Genomic DNA, 16,007 nt, shown 5'->3' on the forward strand with positions numbered 1-16,007 from the left:
GCCCAGGCCCAGTGTCCTTGACAGTATTTGCATATTGGCTTAGCTGGTCCCTACTGCAATTCTCGTTAGCTTGTTGTGGTAGATGTATTTAGCAAGTTTCTATTTGTAGTGTCACCATCATCCTCACTGCAGCCACAGCCTGTGGCCCACCTCCACACTGCCACCTTCACAATTGGGCTTTACCAATGGAAGATGTTCCATTTCTGAGCATGGGTGTGCACCCTACGGCTGGTTTTTTGACTGATGTTTCTAGCCGTTCCCAAGACAGATGTCGGGGTGCAGACAGGGGCTCAGCTGTAGTTTCGGCTCTTACCTCCTTACTGTCACCTGCACCCCCTCCCCCCCTGTCCACAATCGTTTCTGCCAGTACTAATATATGACAACAGTTATGAGTTTTGTGAGTGTGGGGGTGGGGACTATGGGACTATGGTGTTGTCCAATACTGGTAACATACCAGGCATACATGCATAATGCATCCTGAGGTTGGCAATAAACCACGTGACAGCCTCACCAATCCATGGTCACCAGCAGTTTATAATAGTTATTTGTGATTGTGCTCATTTTTGACAACTTTTTCAGTGAATGCACTCCCTTGCATCTGCTGTACAAAGAGTAAGTGAACATCTGTGTCCCTCAGATCAAGCAAGCTTCTAATCATTTCTGCTTTCTGTCTAAGCACCCACTTATTCCTCAGCATCCTCCTCTAGCAGATCCAACACTATTATTACAGAGAATTTATGCAGTGGTTTTAGAAATACTTCCTTCTTGGCAGGAGAAAGAGAAATAAATCATAAATTGCATATGGCAGTGCGATTATTTATCTAGAAAGAAGAAAATATTTCAAGACAGTAAATGCAGGGGAACAGCGGTATCCATTAGATTTTTTCTACAAAATAAGTCACAATGCATGGAAGTAAGCTTCAGTACACAACATAAAACTGTGTTAACTGGTAAGATGCAGACCTCAAACTCTCTTTCAGGAAATTCTATATCTTCATTGATAGCTGGAACAGGTGGTGGGAATTTAATCATATCATCAGGAATTTCTGTATGTATGTTCTTAATATATCTGTGCAAATGCTTAATTCTGTTGATAAGCTCCACTTTGCTGTTCCTTAGTGCATACAATTTGTCATTGTAATCTTTCTTGATATAATAAAGCTGAAAATAAAATTTAAATTACAATGACTAGTAGAATATTAGTTACATTATATTAATTGTACAAATATACATTACAAACTAAAAATAATGGCATTTGGCTAAAGAAAAATAAAATAAAACAAATACTATTTGTAAACAGATGCAACAACAAACAGCTGGTATCAAGTTTTTGAAGACCAAATTCACTTATCACTCAACACTTCCTGGATTAGTCTCTACAGGGCTCAGCTCTTGCATCAAGGGTGTGGCCTTGATCATTTCCATCATATCAGATCAAGACTAGTAAACATCTTTCCCAAATGTCCATAACAAAATGTCATCATTCAAAATTCCCATCAAATATGAACTAGATACAAAAACATCCCTAATCATGTTTCATTCTTCCCATTTCAAGTTCATGGAGGCTCATGTACTTTCAGCACATAAAATATTATACCAAAGCTAGAAGACTTCACTTGAGGCCATAGAAAATGAAGTTCTTCTTCAGTTAAGATATACCTGTGTAATGACATGCATAACCTGAATGATTATGACTATAGGTTATGTAGTTTTTGGAGTACACAGAGAGCTATAGGAAGGAAACAGAAAAGGGATTGTCTTGAAGATGTCAATATATACAGCAAGAGTATGCTTGGATAAGAGCGGAGGGCTGGAGGATGGGACAGAATGGTGGGTGGGAGCGGGGAGGGAAGGGACGGGAGACTTTTTAAATCAAACTTGCTGTTTTCAGACGACAGTCAAATGTCACAGATATTTACTTATAGCAAGTGTGCCAAGAGCCATTTGTTACAGAAATCAGGCTAGATGTAGGAGAGGAAGGTGAAGTTCACGTCACAGGCACCACAATAGACACAATAATTACCAGATAAAGAGAGTTGATTATGATAAGGCATTTTGGAATTTCATGTTGCTGAAAATGGGTGAAGATACTTGGAAAGTAGAAAATAACTTTAATCATAGTACAGATGATTTGACTAACTTATTTGATGAGAACGGCGTGTTTAGCAATAGTAACATTTATTATGCAAATGGAAGAGGATGTAGATGAAAATTAAATGGGAGATACAATACTGCATGAAGCGTCTGACAGAGCACTGAAAGACCTGAGTTGAACAAGGCCCCGGGAGTAGACAACATTCCATTAGAACTACTGACAGCCTTGGGAGAGCCAGTCCTGACAAAACTCTACCATCTGGTGGGCAAGATGTACGAGACAAGCGAAATACCCTCAGACTTCAAGAAGAATATAATAATTCCAATCCCATAGAAAGCAGATGTTGACAGATGTGAAAATTACCGAACAATCAGTTTAATAAGTCACAGCTGCAAAATATTAATGCAAATTATTTACAGACGAATGGAAAACTGGTAGAAGCCAACCTCTGGGAAGATCAGTTTGGATTCCATAGAAATGTTGGAACATGTGAGGCAATACTGACCTTACGACTTATCTTAAAAGAAAGATTAAGGAAAGGCAAACCTACGTTTCTAGCATTTCTAGACTTATAGAAAGCTTTTGACAAAGTTGACTGGAATACTCTCTTTCTATTTCTGAAGGTGGCAGGGGTAAAATAAAGGGAGCGAAAGGCTATTTACAATTTGTACAGAAACCAGATGGCAGTCATAAGAGTCGAGGGGCATGAAAGGGAAGCAGTGGTTGGGAAAGGAGTGAGACAGTGTTGTAGCCTCTCCCCTATGTTATTCAATCTGTATATTGAGCAAGCAGTAAAAGAAACAAAAGAAAAATTTGGAGTAGGTATTAAAATTCATGGAGAAGAAGTAAAAACTTTGAGGTTCGCTGATGACATTGTAATTCTGTCAGAGACGGCAAAGGACTTGGAAGAGCAGTTGAACGGAATGGACAGTGTCTTGAAAGGAGGGTATAAGATGAACATCAACCAAATCAAAATGAGGATAATGGAATGTAGTCAAATTAAGTTGGGTCGTTTCTGAAAGTATTTGTATGGAGTGTAGCCATGTGTGGAAGTGAAACATGGACGATAAGTAGTTTGGACAAGAAGACAATAGAAGCTTTCGAAATGTGGTGCTACAGAAGAATGCTGAAGATTAGATGGGTAGATCACATAACTAAAGAGGAGGTATTGAATAGGATTAGGAAGAAGAGAAGTTTGTGGCACAACTTGACTAGAAGAAGGGATCGGTTGGTAGGACATGTCCTGAGGTACCAAGGGATCACAAATTTAGCATTGGAGGGCAGCGTGGAGGGTAAAAATCATAGAGGGAGACCAAGAGATGAATACACTAAGAAGATTCAGAAGGATGTAGGTTGCAGTAGGTACTGGAAGATGACGGACCTTCCACAGGAAAGATTAGCATGGAGAGCTGCATCAAACCAGTCTCAGGACTCAAGATCACAACAACATTTATGACGATGATGATGAGTATGTTTAGTTAGCTTATTTTGTGATGATGAAATTTCAATATTGTCTGAAAAAGATGTGGAGGAAACAAGGATCATATACTTACAATCAATTCTGTTTATGTGCCCGTTGACAAAAGTTCTGGTACTTTTGATAGTGATTGTGATGTGGAGACGTGTAGTTGAAGTTGAGATTTATGCAGGTGCAGATGATGTTGCTAATGAGTATTTTGAGGCTATTGTTGCTGATGCTGATGTTGTATTTTATGATATATTATATGGTATGGTTTATTTGGAAGCATTAGACAATGATATGAGTAATGGAATGATAGAATATGATGATTTGGAGTTGGAAAAAAAAGGTACATGAAGATCAGTTGATACTCATTGATGTCAGTGAGATATTACATGATTGTTACAGTAAGAAGTATCGAGATAACCTAATTAGTGATAAGATAATGAAAGTATTGGACGAGAATGAGGAGTCTGAAGGAAAAGGTGATTATTGTGATAGTGTTAAGTGCACACACTCTAGTTGTAATCTACCTGTAAGTACTTTACAACCCAAGTTAGGAAATGAAATCCAAGTAAATGTTGATTTAAAATGTAGGGATATTGAAGATGATTTATTGGCAGAAGAGGATGGAATTAATAACCAGGTGGTTAGTGAAGACTTTTCTCAATTAGTACTGGACAAACTTAATTTGGCAGACAATTTAAGTAGTGATGAAAAAAGTGACTTGGAGGGATTCCTGTGGGAATATAATAGTGTTTACAGTGACAAGCCAGGCAAGGTAGAAGTTTACATGTGTAAGTTAAAACTGAGACCACAATAACCTATTTCATTAAGCCATGTGGAGTACCTATTTGTAAGAGGAAGGTTGTTGAAAAGGAGCTGGAAAAATTGCAGAACTGGGGGATAATAGAAAGGACTAGCAGTCAGTAAAACAATCCTATGGTTGTAGCAGAAAGATGGTGGGGTTAGAATAGTACTTGACTCTCGACATTTAAACAAATTTTCAGAAAAGGAAACTGACCACCCAGAATCAATGGAGGAATTGTTATACAAATTTCATAATGCAAATTATTTTACATGTTTGGATCTGACATCAGAATTTCATCAAATTACTTTACAACCCAATTCTAGGCAATATACAGCATTTTTTTTAAATAATGGATAAAGTTTTCAATACTGTGTAGTACCTTTTAGATTAAATTTATCACTTCCTGAATTTATCAGGGATTTGGATTTTGTTTTGGGAAGTGAGTTACTGTTAAAATTAATCATTTATGTGGATGACATTCTGGTAGTCAGTAAAACTCGGGATGAACATATGGAAATTCTAAAAGCAATTGCAATAAAATTTATTTAGAGTGGGTAAGACATTAAAATTGGTAACATGTAAATTTGGAGTAAAAGAGGTGAAATTTCTTGGGCACACTATTAATAAGGAAGGAATTCTGCCTGATGAAGACAAACTGTTGGCCATTGCAGATTTCCACAAACCAAGGTGAAATGACTGAGTTTCCACTGAGTTTTCAACTTGTACAGAGTTAACTGCTGATGAGAGGGAAGAGGTGGTGAAGAAAAATATGGAGGCATATCATAGAGGACGAAGAAGCATGACAAAAATCTTAATGTTACGCATTTTAAAGTAGGAGACCTCATGTTGCCTAAAAGATACAAAAAATCAAAAGCAATCAACAAAGAAACAATAAAATTCTTCGATATATACATAGGACCAATCAAGATCTTAGAGATACCACACCCAAATACATTCAGGTTAATTTCAGATTAATTTATCCAAAGTCATGTAACCTATTTGATTTAAGATACATCACACAACTGAAGCCATATGTTTGAATATGATCAAACCTCTCAGTGTGTACCATGTGTCTGGCAAGCACAAGGGCCCCAGGTAATGTAGTATCTGCTTGAACATCTTTATATTTCTGTACTACATTCCTAATTTCACTATTTATATTTAGTTTCTTGTCACATGTTCAAAGCAATCCTGGGTATATGAAATGCTTTCACTTATTTGAAAATAGCATCTTATCTCATATATACTGACAGGAACTGACAACAATATGAATTTTGAAGAGAAGTATAGCCAATTGGCTAATACACATGCTTTCGTCTACTTAACATTGTAGTTGGTCAGCAGGAACTATGACATAATCTTGGTCACTTATATAACATTTGGTATTATTTCACATCTCTATGGTTATACAATTTTTCAATGATGAAATCTTCTCGGGTTATCAGCCGAGTGGTGGCGTCGTCTTGTCGCAACGTTTCGATGAGTTTCGTACCCAACTCATCGAAACGTTGCGACAAGACGACGCCACCACTCGGCTGATAACCCGAGAAGATTTCATCAATGGAATACGCCGAGAAAGACTGCAATCGCAATTTTTCAATGATTCAATGACATGTAAATCTGAAATATCACATACATATATGATTGAATGTTCACTATTATGGAGTTCAATGACAATCAACATAAATTACTTTGCATGCACTTAGCCTGCTGTTTGAAATTTGTACATGATACTTCAATGATTTTATCTATTATTTAATTTATTTTACACACACACACACACACACACACACACACGCATCCATCTGCACATATACAGACAGAAGCAGACATTGTAAAGGAAAAGAGTTTTGAACTCTTTTCCTTTACAATGACTGCTTGTGTCTGTATATGTGTGGTTGTGTGTGTGTGTGTGTGTGTGTGTGTGTGTGTGTGTGCGAGTGTATACCTGTCCCTTTTTTCCCCTAAGGTAAGTCTTTCCACTCCCGAGATTGGGATGACTCCTTACCCTCTCCCTTAAAACCCACATCCTTTCGTCTTTCCCTCTCCTTCCCTCTTTCGTCACGAAGCAACCTTGGGTTGCAAAAGCTTGAAATTTGTGTGTGTGTTTGTGTGTTTTTTATTGTCTCCTATCAACATACCAACACTTTCGTTTGGTCTCAATTAGATACTGTCTGAAAATCATCTACAAAATTATTTTTGCCAGGTTTTATCACAGTATGGACATGATTAATTTTATTTATGTGTAAGATTTTCCCATATCTGACATGAGTTGTAATCATTGTCTGTTGTATGTTAGACATTTCTTGTGAACCAAACCTCATTGTACAGTCCAGTTCATGCCTCATGAACCCCATTTAATAATCTTCTGTTTCTATGCCCTGGATAAAACACTTCAGTCCTCATTTTCTGTAATGGAAAGTCATAACTTTCAAATCAGTCCGTGCATCACAAACATGGCTCTTGAACATTTTGTCTGGAACTTGAAGTTCCATATCTTATTAATTCACGTATTTCCATACTTATTCCTTACTGGACCTTGAAATTTGAACTAATTGAGTATGAACTTTCTTACTGGTTAGTACCCAGCAGTTTGGATTTTTCAAGTTGGTCTGAAAATTCCGAATGTAGGCCTTTAACATTTTGAATTTAGTTTGAGGTGTCTCATGCCAAATTCTAGCTTCATGTATTTTTGCTTTGTTCTATTTTTCTGTTGTGAAGTTATGGTTTTGGACTTCCTGTATAGCTTTAGGCATCATCATAAGTACTTTTTACGTTAAGTCTTGCCTTATAGTCACTTGCTGCAATGACATTTCCTTTGAGTGGATGATGTCTATACAGTTCTATGCACTACCTAGGACACATTTAACATACTGGAGGGATTTCTCCTCTGCATTTTCTGGTATATACGTTAAATAAATGTTCTTCTGTGATTTGATGTAGGATAACTGTTGAATCTGATTTGACATTCATGGAAACAAATATACATTTTGTTTGGTATAGTAGGTTAGATATTATGTTATCAACCTTAATTTTGCTTTGTCCTACTATATTTTGCACACAGAATAACTTTTTACATCGAACAGTTCACCATACTTCTGAATGGGAAGTTACACTACGATCAGAGTAATTAACAATTATGGGATATATGTACATATGAGTAAATTACTGATGATCTTGTGTTGATATAAATTTGAAATAAACTAAGGAAGAAGTTGGAACAATGTGATGTGCAGTGGAGTATAGTAAAACACTGCACTTTGTACTGATATACAGTTTCCTCATAGAGGTGAGAGACTCTGTAGTTGCAACAACAAAGGGATTATTCTGAGATGCAATTAATGCTGTTTACTGATGTACTTTCACATTTATCTGAGAACACTGATATATATGTGATCATTCTGACCATTAAATTAGGAAGATGATATTTTCTTCTATCTGTTTGAAATTTTGACATCAAAATTGGTTTGATACAGCATCTATCTAATGCCTGACCCCCCGTAAAAAAGGACACACTTTTTTGTAATAATATATAATCTATTGAACATAGTAATAAGAAATCTAATAAAACATTCAATGGTGTGCATCAAAAGGGCACTGAAATATTATACACTTGTATTTTTCTTATGTTTCACCTTGTATATGAGATAGTTGATTGACTACTACACTTTATATATAGCATGTATTTTCACATACACTAATTGCCACATTGTTTGTCTGTTTCACTAGGCATGATTATATTCCCTTCAGTTTAGCCAGAGAGTTAGAAGACATTTGTCTCTCTGCGATAGTCAAACCTCTTCAGGGGGTATTGTAATACTGCAACCCTTTTTGGGAGCCTGTATCCTTTTACAGTCTCAGCCCCTCTCTCCTGAAGAGGGCATATGTGTAATATCAGTAATTTACACCAATTTAAATTGCTACTTTGATTTTGTCTTTTATGGTTATCTGGATTCCAATACACTGAAGATTTTCTCTTGCAGCAAATTAATAATTTGCACTAACTTAAGCTATTGTTTTGACATTGTTTACATTGGGCCTCACCAATATGCAGAATGAAGGAAACATGTCGGAGTAAAAGCTGATGTACCATCACAATTTGCACATTATGCAAACTTCATGCACATGGTAGGAATAATTCTGCTATTGTAATTATGGTGTAATTAATGATTAAAGTCCCAATACTTCTAGTCATCGAAAGGCAGCTATTTTTATGTATTCAAGCTAAAAACAAATTGTACCCCTAATTGAAATGCCATGTGGCTAAGTTCTCCCATCGGGTAGACAGTTCACCTGGTGCAAGTCGTTCAAGTTGACGCCACTTCGGCGACTTGCATGTCGATGGGGATGAAATGATGATGATAAGGACAACACCACACCCATTCCCTGAGCGGATAAAGTCTCTGACTCAACCAGGAATCAAACCTGGGCTGCTAGGTATGACATTCCGTCGTGCTGACAACTCAGCTACCAGTGGTGGAAGTATCTCTAATAGAAATATGACATGATAACTGTTTCAGTTATATGGTAGAGCTTATGGTAGGCACAGACGGATATTTTTCTTGTCTTACAAAATTGCCTACCATAGGTAAAATAAACTCAATGTAAAAACGTTGCACAAAGATGATTTGCTTTTAATGGGGACTATGTTGGGAAAAAGTGCATCTCTTACTTGACTAATGCAGACTTCCAGTGCCAGCTATCATCCTTCCATAACTACTTTAGATGATTTCTGAAATATGTACTATTTTTTGAAAACAACATAAAGCATTAAATAGTCTTTCCTATACTGACATATCAACTGTTCTACATTTACTCTGAAATCCTTTGTTTGAATAAAATGTGCCATTCTAGGAAGCTCAAATGGAGCATACCCGAAATTTGATTTGTGATTGTGGTCATCTACGACAAAGACTGCAGGCTCCACATGAATATAAAGATTTGTAAAATAACAACATATGACTAATGAACAAATACCTTTTCCCTGCATGAAAGTAGCTCATCATACTTTTTCACAGTAGTCACCCTCAAATGCTTTGGAACAATGTAATCAACAGCACTTTTTAATTTAAAATCGCCAATTGTTTGTTCAGCAATCTCAATAGCTGCAACATCATCTGGATGATTCTGTGTAGGATCTGGTTTCTTCTTGTTATGTAGTATCCACTGTAGAGAAACAACATAAAAAAAAGTTTCTTTAAATTTGTAATAGTTTTCACATATGTAACTGTGTGGTAAGTGTGCTTTTTCTCCAAGTTAAAGAAAAAAATTGGCATCTGAATGATAAGTAGCAATATATGAAAGATAAGTAGCAATATAAACATCCAATAAATATTAGATTGCTGAAACATACATTACAGTATCAGTGAATGTGTCAACTGAACATAAATCAAATAACCTAATGAGATTGATTACACTTAAAGTAAAATAATAAAAGCCTTTTCTGCTCAGTTGTACTCAGTAGTGTCTATAATACGTCATCTTGACAAGGTCTTTTTTCATATGGCAAATTCACTACTGTTAGACTTTCCTCTAGGAATGGTACCTCGACTTCCAGACTAAAATGGTAGTGTATTTTCATAACTTAACAACCTACTATTTCATGGTGTGGGCACTGGCACAATACACCAAGGACCAATACAGTATTTATTCTGCAAAAATAGGCAATAAGAATATTAACATTGTAATGGAATATAAATAATGGTAAGAGGAAATGGTGACAGGTGAGGTGTTGAGTGGTCACAGGCATTTATAAACATATGCCTTCAGATGAATCCTTCTTGAAAGCTTACAGAATACACATACATCTGCATGACTACATTGCCCTGGATGACTTCACTGCACCAGCCCAGTTGAGCTGCAGTGTGTGCAATGTCGCCAACCAGGACAATGTAATCATGCAGGTGTATCATACATGTATACTTATTCTGTTAGTTCTGAAGAAGGACTTGTCAAAAAGGATAGCAATGTTTTCCATGCCATTTATTCTTATACAACCCACTTGCTGCAATAGTAATATTTACTGTACTTATTTTATTATATAGAGTTGGTTGACAAATGCAGTTGAGAAGCTTTGAACCATCTACATACATCAGCAGACATAAAAGTTAATGTCACATGTAGCAGATAATAAAAGTCCACATGGAGTATACATGAAAATAATATCTATATGACCTCTGTAAGCCAATATAATTTACAAGATGGAGTTCTTCATTATGAGTTAAACACTTTTTCTCATTGCTCAGACATTTTAACATATTTGACTGACTAGCAAATTATAACTTAATTCATAGAGTAAGATTTTATGGGTAAGGACTAAATAGTGTGCCCACTTCTATTTGTTACCAAAATTTATTTTCCATTGACAGTTGTGTTTTTGTTGATTCTATAGTGTGAGTCAGAAGGAAAGGTACACGATTTACGGGTGCTTAGATTATTGACATGAGAAATGAAAACCCTGAGGAAGAATGTGTGTGAGGGTCTCATGAAAACCTTTACAGAAGAGTGGAAATGGGAATTTGATGGCATCATTACCCGGGATGAATAATGGTGGTTTTTGTACAAATCTGAGAACAAAACCCAATCCATGGAGTGGTGTCATCCTAGTTCCCCTCGGAAGGAGAAACCAAGACTTTCACGAACAGCAGGCCGAAACATGATGGCCTCCTTCTGGGATCAGTGTGATGTCATTTTCATTGAATTTTTTGAACCCGCCTCTACAACTAACCGGGGCCATTACTGTTTATCACTGAACAAGCTGCAACATGTGTTCAAGACCCACAGAGCATGGCTTCAGGTTCAGCTCATCAGATTACACCATGACAATGCCAAATCCCATTAACAGGAGAAAATCAGGAAAATTGTTTCTCGTCCTTCCTACAGCCTGGACTTGGCTCCATCTGATTTTTACCTCTTCGGTCATCTGAAGGCCCACCTGCAGGGCAAAACATTTGACAGTGAGAAAGATCTTATTTCCTGTGTCAAGCAATGGTGTAAAAGTCAATCCCCAGAATTTTACCAAAGTGGGTTTACATCATGGAAAGTATGTTGGGCCAGATGCATCACAGTTGATGGGCCAGATGCATCACAGCTGCATTGAGTAGGTTCAATGTACAGCTAAATGCTTCAAGTATGTTCACAAAAAATTTCATTCTCCTCCTGCAGAAAATAAAAAATTAGAGATGACTGTGCAAAACTTTTTGAATGCCCTTTCTACAATAAAATACCATAACAAGACCTTAGACGGTTACGCACAATACATATGAGTGAAGTGTCTACCAATGCTCAATATCATCAGCAGGTGTTGCCTAGAGCACTGAAGCATCAGGGGACTGCTCTTTGTTTTATACATGCCGACATGCATACATATTACCTGCTGATCCAAAGATGGCACAACAATCCAGAAGCATCCCCACGACAACACTGTAGATAATCAGTGCTGGCAAAACATGAAATATTTTGTCTGTCTAAGGTTACTTACTACAAACATAAAATACAGTTCTCTAGGTAAAGCCTCATTATATACAGGATCAGTACATGACTATAGATGCACTTCATTCCTTTGTCAGAGAATCTGACAGGTTGGTGAATTTTTAGCCTTTTTAGCAATGTTTTACTCACTAACAATCGTTTTAGATTGGTTTTGTTACTAGTATTTGTTATAAACCATAGAGACCATTACCACATATTAATCCTAAGGAATGCCTGACCATATTAAACTTAATTATGTTTGGTATACCTCCTTGGTTTTGAATTGATTATTGACACCTAGACACATGTATATTACGTTTCTAGAAAGTAACATTAGTTATACACTTTACTGATATACAGATAGGGTGACAATTCTTGAAAAAAAAAAAATTACAAACCGTAGCATGCATGCAATTTATTCAACATTTAAATGCCACTACAGATATTTGGATTTAGATTATGACATGTTTGATATGCCTACCATCATGTGCGATGATGTGGCACAGACAAATAGTGAAATTCTGTGTGACCTGCTAAAGTTTCGGAACATCAATGTTGTCGATAGCCTTCTGAATGGCTGTTTTCATTTCAGATATGGTTTTGGAGTAATTGCTGTACACATGGTCTTTAATACTGCTCCACAAAAAGAAGTTGTATGTGCTCAGATCTGGATAATATGGTGGCCAATCAAGGCCCATGCCAGTGGCCCCTGGATACCCCAGAACCATAATGTGGACACTACAGTGCTCCTCCAGGACACCAAACACTCTCCTGCTTCGACAAGGTTGAGCTCTGTCTTGCATGAACCACATCTTGTCAAAATCAGGGTCACTTTGGATAATGGGGATGAAATCATCTTCCAAAACCTTCAAATGCTGTCCAGCAGTCATCGTGCAATCAAGGAATATCACACTGATTATTCCGTTACTGGACACTGCACACCACACAGTCACCCGTTGAGCATGAAAGACTTCTTTATCATGAAATGCAGATTCTCAGTCCCCCAAGTCCACCAATTTTACTTATGACAAACCCATCCCAGCGAAAGTGGGCTTTATCACTAAACCAAATCTTACTAACTCCCATCATGCTTCCTGCAGTTTGAATGTCCTAACACAAACCGTTCAGAAGTTACAGCGATTTTATTTCATACTGTTCAATAACTGCCACCCTGTACATGTGTAACCTGTTTAAGGCCTTCAAACACAATTTTATTATTTCCAGACTGTATTGTATTGCAGGCCTGATGATGCAGAACAGTGACAACAAAACTGATGACATTTGTGTACACAGCCATCAAGAACACAGCAGTTGGTGGGACATAAATATTATGAATAAAAAGAAGTCAATAATTTTATCCCATTATGTAAGTGATGCACCCTACAAGAAGAGAGATGTGCCCACGACACATAGAATATGTCCTAATGTTAGGTTCTGAGTTGCTCCTGAAGAAATGAAACTGAAAGGTCGTCCAGATATGATGAGAAATTGAACCACTAAAAATAATTCTTGAAGGTACAGTTTGAGTAGATAGGCTGACATAGTATGAGAACACGGCCATAGGCACATCCTGTATCTGTTACACTATTGCTGTCTGGGTTCCAACTGGTGTGCAACGCACTCCGATGAACAGAGATCGCTGTACATTGATGTCAAACTCGCAAACTGGAACTGGAACTAGGACACTCAAGGACTGACTGGCAAGCTGCTGGGTGGCATATTATAAAACCAGCCAGCAGAGATGTTGTTCTTGTATTGCATGGCTCACACAGGCAAGCTAGGCCTGGCAATAGTGGTGGTGAGGTGTCCCCAGGTACCACAGCAACTGTTGTAGATGGGATGAGCTGTGACTGAGTTGTGGACAACTTGAAGGATGGTAACCTACAGCTCACTGATTATGGTTGGTGGCTGGATCATAAGGTGTCAGCCACAGATATTACATCCCTCTATCCCACAGAGGAGATGGCAAAGTCCCCTTGCTGTGTAGTTGGCCACTATGTTGTATGCAGTGGCTGAGGATGCAGCAAATAATATGACACCTAAGCAGCTCAAATTCATCTGCCAATGTATTCTCATTCTCTGCCATAAATACAGTGTGGGAGAACAAAACTGTCTTTAAAGAATATGGGTTCCTCCTCTCATAGATAATGTTGAACAATATGGTGGAGCAACTGCAGAATTTCCAGAGTCTATGGAAGTCATCAAATTACCTTTCTAAGCAGGTTGCAGGTTATGCTCATTGTGTTCAAACTGATTTTTCCATATTATAGTATACTCAGACTTCAAAGACACACAAAAGATAAAGTTTTAAAACTGACACATGTCTATTGTGTGTTACTTTCCCAAAAAACTGGAAGATTGAAGTGGGTCTGAAATTACAGCATATTTCAGTTTTTGTTATGCGTATTACTTTATCTAAAATATGCATGTTATCTGAGTGATTAAGCAATTACAAAGCTCCAATGAGTTCTATTAATGTGACACACTTATTTAATACTCTGTTAGAAACTATGTAGTAGTCATAGATATACGACATTTTAAAAAGATCAGGGTTTCTGCAGTCTGTTTATATTTATAAATTAATGTCTTTTTATGGTGTACATAGTATTTTTCAGAGCAAATCTAAATATACTTCATTATGTTTTACTTGTTGCCATTACTATGAAGTATTAACTGAATTTGGTACCCAACATTTTTATGATTTTATTGTTCAAGTTATCTCCTCTGACAGAACTATTATCTGATGCAGATAATGGAAATAATAAAGGTAAAATTTTACCATATAGTTGAGGTACTGAAAGTCTACAGGTGTATAACACTTTTAAGAATAATGTCCTTACCTTATTTGAAAGCTGTTTTCCCTTGACATTAAACCCAGTTTGAGCACAGCCATGCATTACTCAGGTATTTTATACTTCAAAAAAGAAACTCTACCTAATAGTTAAAAACAGCCCTGATGTGCCCATTACAAGGTAGACTATAAAACACTAAAGCTAGTAACACAGATATTAAAATAAATGCATCGTAAGCAGAAGATCGTCACATCAGATAATACAATAACGATAATACAAGATATACATAATGAAAGAGGAGACTGGTAGATCAGATATGAATAGGAGCAAATAGCATTAAGAGTAAATGATACATTGGTGACAGCTGTGTGCAGTGTTGTGAAAATATTTAACAAGTATTTCTTATCTAAAACTTTTATCCACTGTTGATTTGGAACTCTGGAATTGTGATGAATAATTACTGAAATTACATACAATAAATATGTCCCATCTGATGATGACTCGCTAGGTGACTCGAAACCACTAATTGAAAATAAAAATTGAAGAATAAAACAAAAGGTGACTGGCTGCAGTGATTTATGTAAACCTTCATTTCTTGTCTGTTACTGAAAACTTCGTGTTGTCAGGTTCAGTGTATACTGGATTGGAATATCTAGAACCAGGGATCACACACAACTTCAGTAATATGAACACAACCCTCACTACACCAGTAGAAGTACTTTCCACCATAAACTCTTTATAATAAAAAATTCTAATGGTTATGATAAAACAGTAGAAGAAGAATGGGTAGCTCTGAGGGATGAAGTAGTGATGGCTGCAGAGGATAAAGTAGGTAAAAAGACGAGGGCTGCTAGAAATCCTTGGGTAACAGAAGAAATATTGAATTTAATTGATGAAAGGAGAAAATATAAAAATGCAGTAAATGAAGCAGGCAAAAAGGAATACAAACGTCTCAAAAATGAGATTGACAGGAAGTGCAAAATGGCTAAGCAGGGATGGCTAGAGGACAAATGTAAGGATGTAGAAGCTTATCTCACTAGGGGTAAGATAGATACTGCCTACAGGAAAATTAAAGAGACCTTTGGAGAGAAGAGAACCACGTGTATGAATATCAAGAGCTCAGATGGCAACCAAGTTCTAAGCAAAGAAGGGAAGGCAGAAAGGTGGAAGGAGTATACAGAAGGTTTATATAAGGGCGATGTACTTGAGGACAATATTATGGAAATGGAAGAGGATAAAGATAAAGACGAAATGGGAGATAAGATACTGCGTGAAGAGTTTGACAGAGCACTGAAAGATCTGAGTCGAAACAAGGCCCCCGGAGTAGACAACATTCCATTAGAGCTACTGACGGCCTTGGGAAAGTCAGTCCTGACAAAA

The 16,007-nt window shown here is 37.0% G+C and overlaps 1 protein-coding gene across 1 annotated transcript in view; it reads right to left on the minus strand.

Annotated features, from left to right (window-relative positions):
- The window catches only part of LOC126278856 (cilia- and flagella-associated protein 44-like), a 577,958-nt gene that overhangs the window by 199,791 nt on the left and 362,160 nt on the right, over positions 1-16,007 (minus strand). Inside the window, exons 17-18 of the mRNA XM_049979132.1 lie at positions 9,343-9,531; positions 964-1,161 (exon numbers count right to left, since the gene is read on the minus strand). Of these exons, the coding sequence (XP_049835089.1) occupies positions 964-1,161; positions 9,343-9,531 (387 nt within the window). The remainder of the gene's footprint in view (positions 1-963; positions 1,162-9,342; positions 9,532-16,007) is intronic.

This window comes from Schistocerca gregaria, chromosome 6, assembly GCF_023897955.1.
Source record: "Schistocerca gregaria isolate iqSchGreg1 chromosome 6, iqSchGreg1.2, whole genome shotgun sequence".
NCBI lineage: Eukaryota > Metazoa > Arthropoda > Insecta > Orthoptera > Acrididae > Schistocerca > Schistocerca gregaria.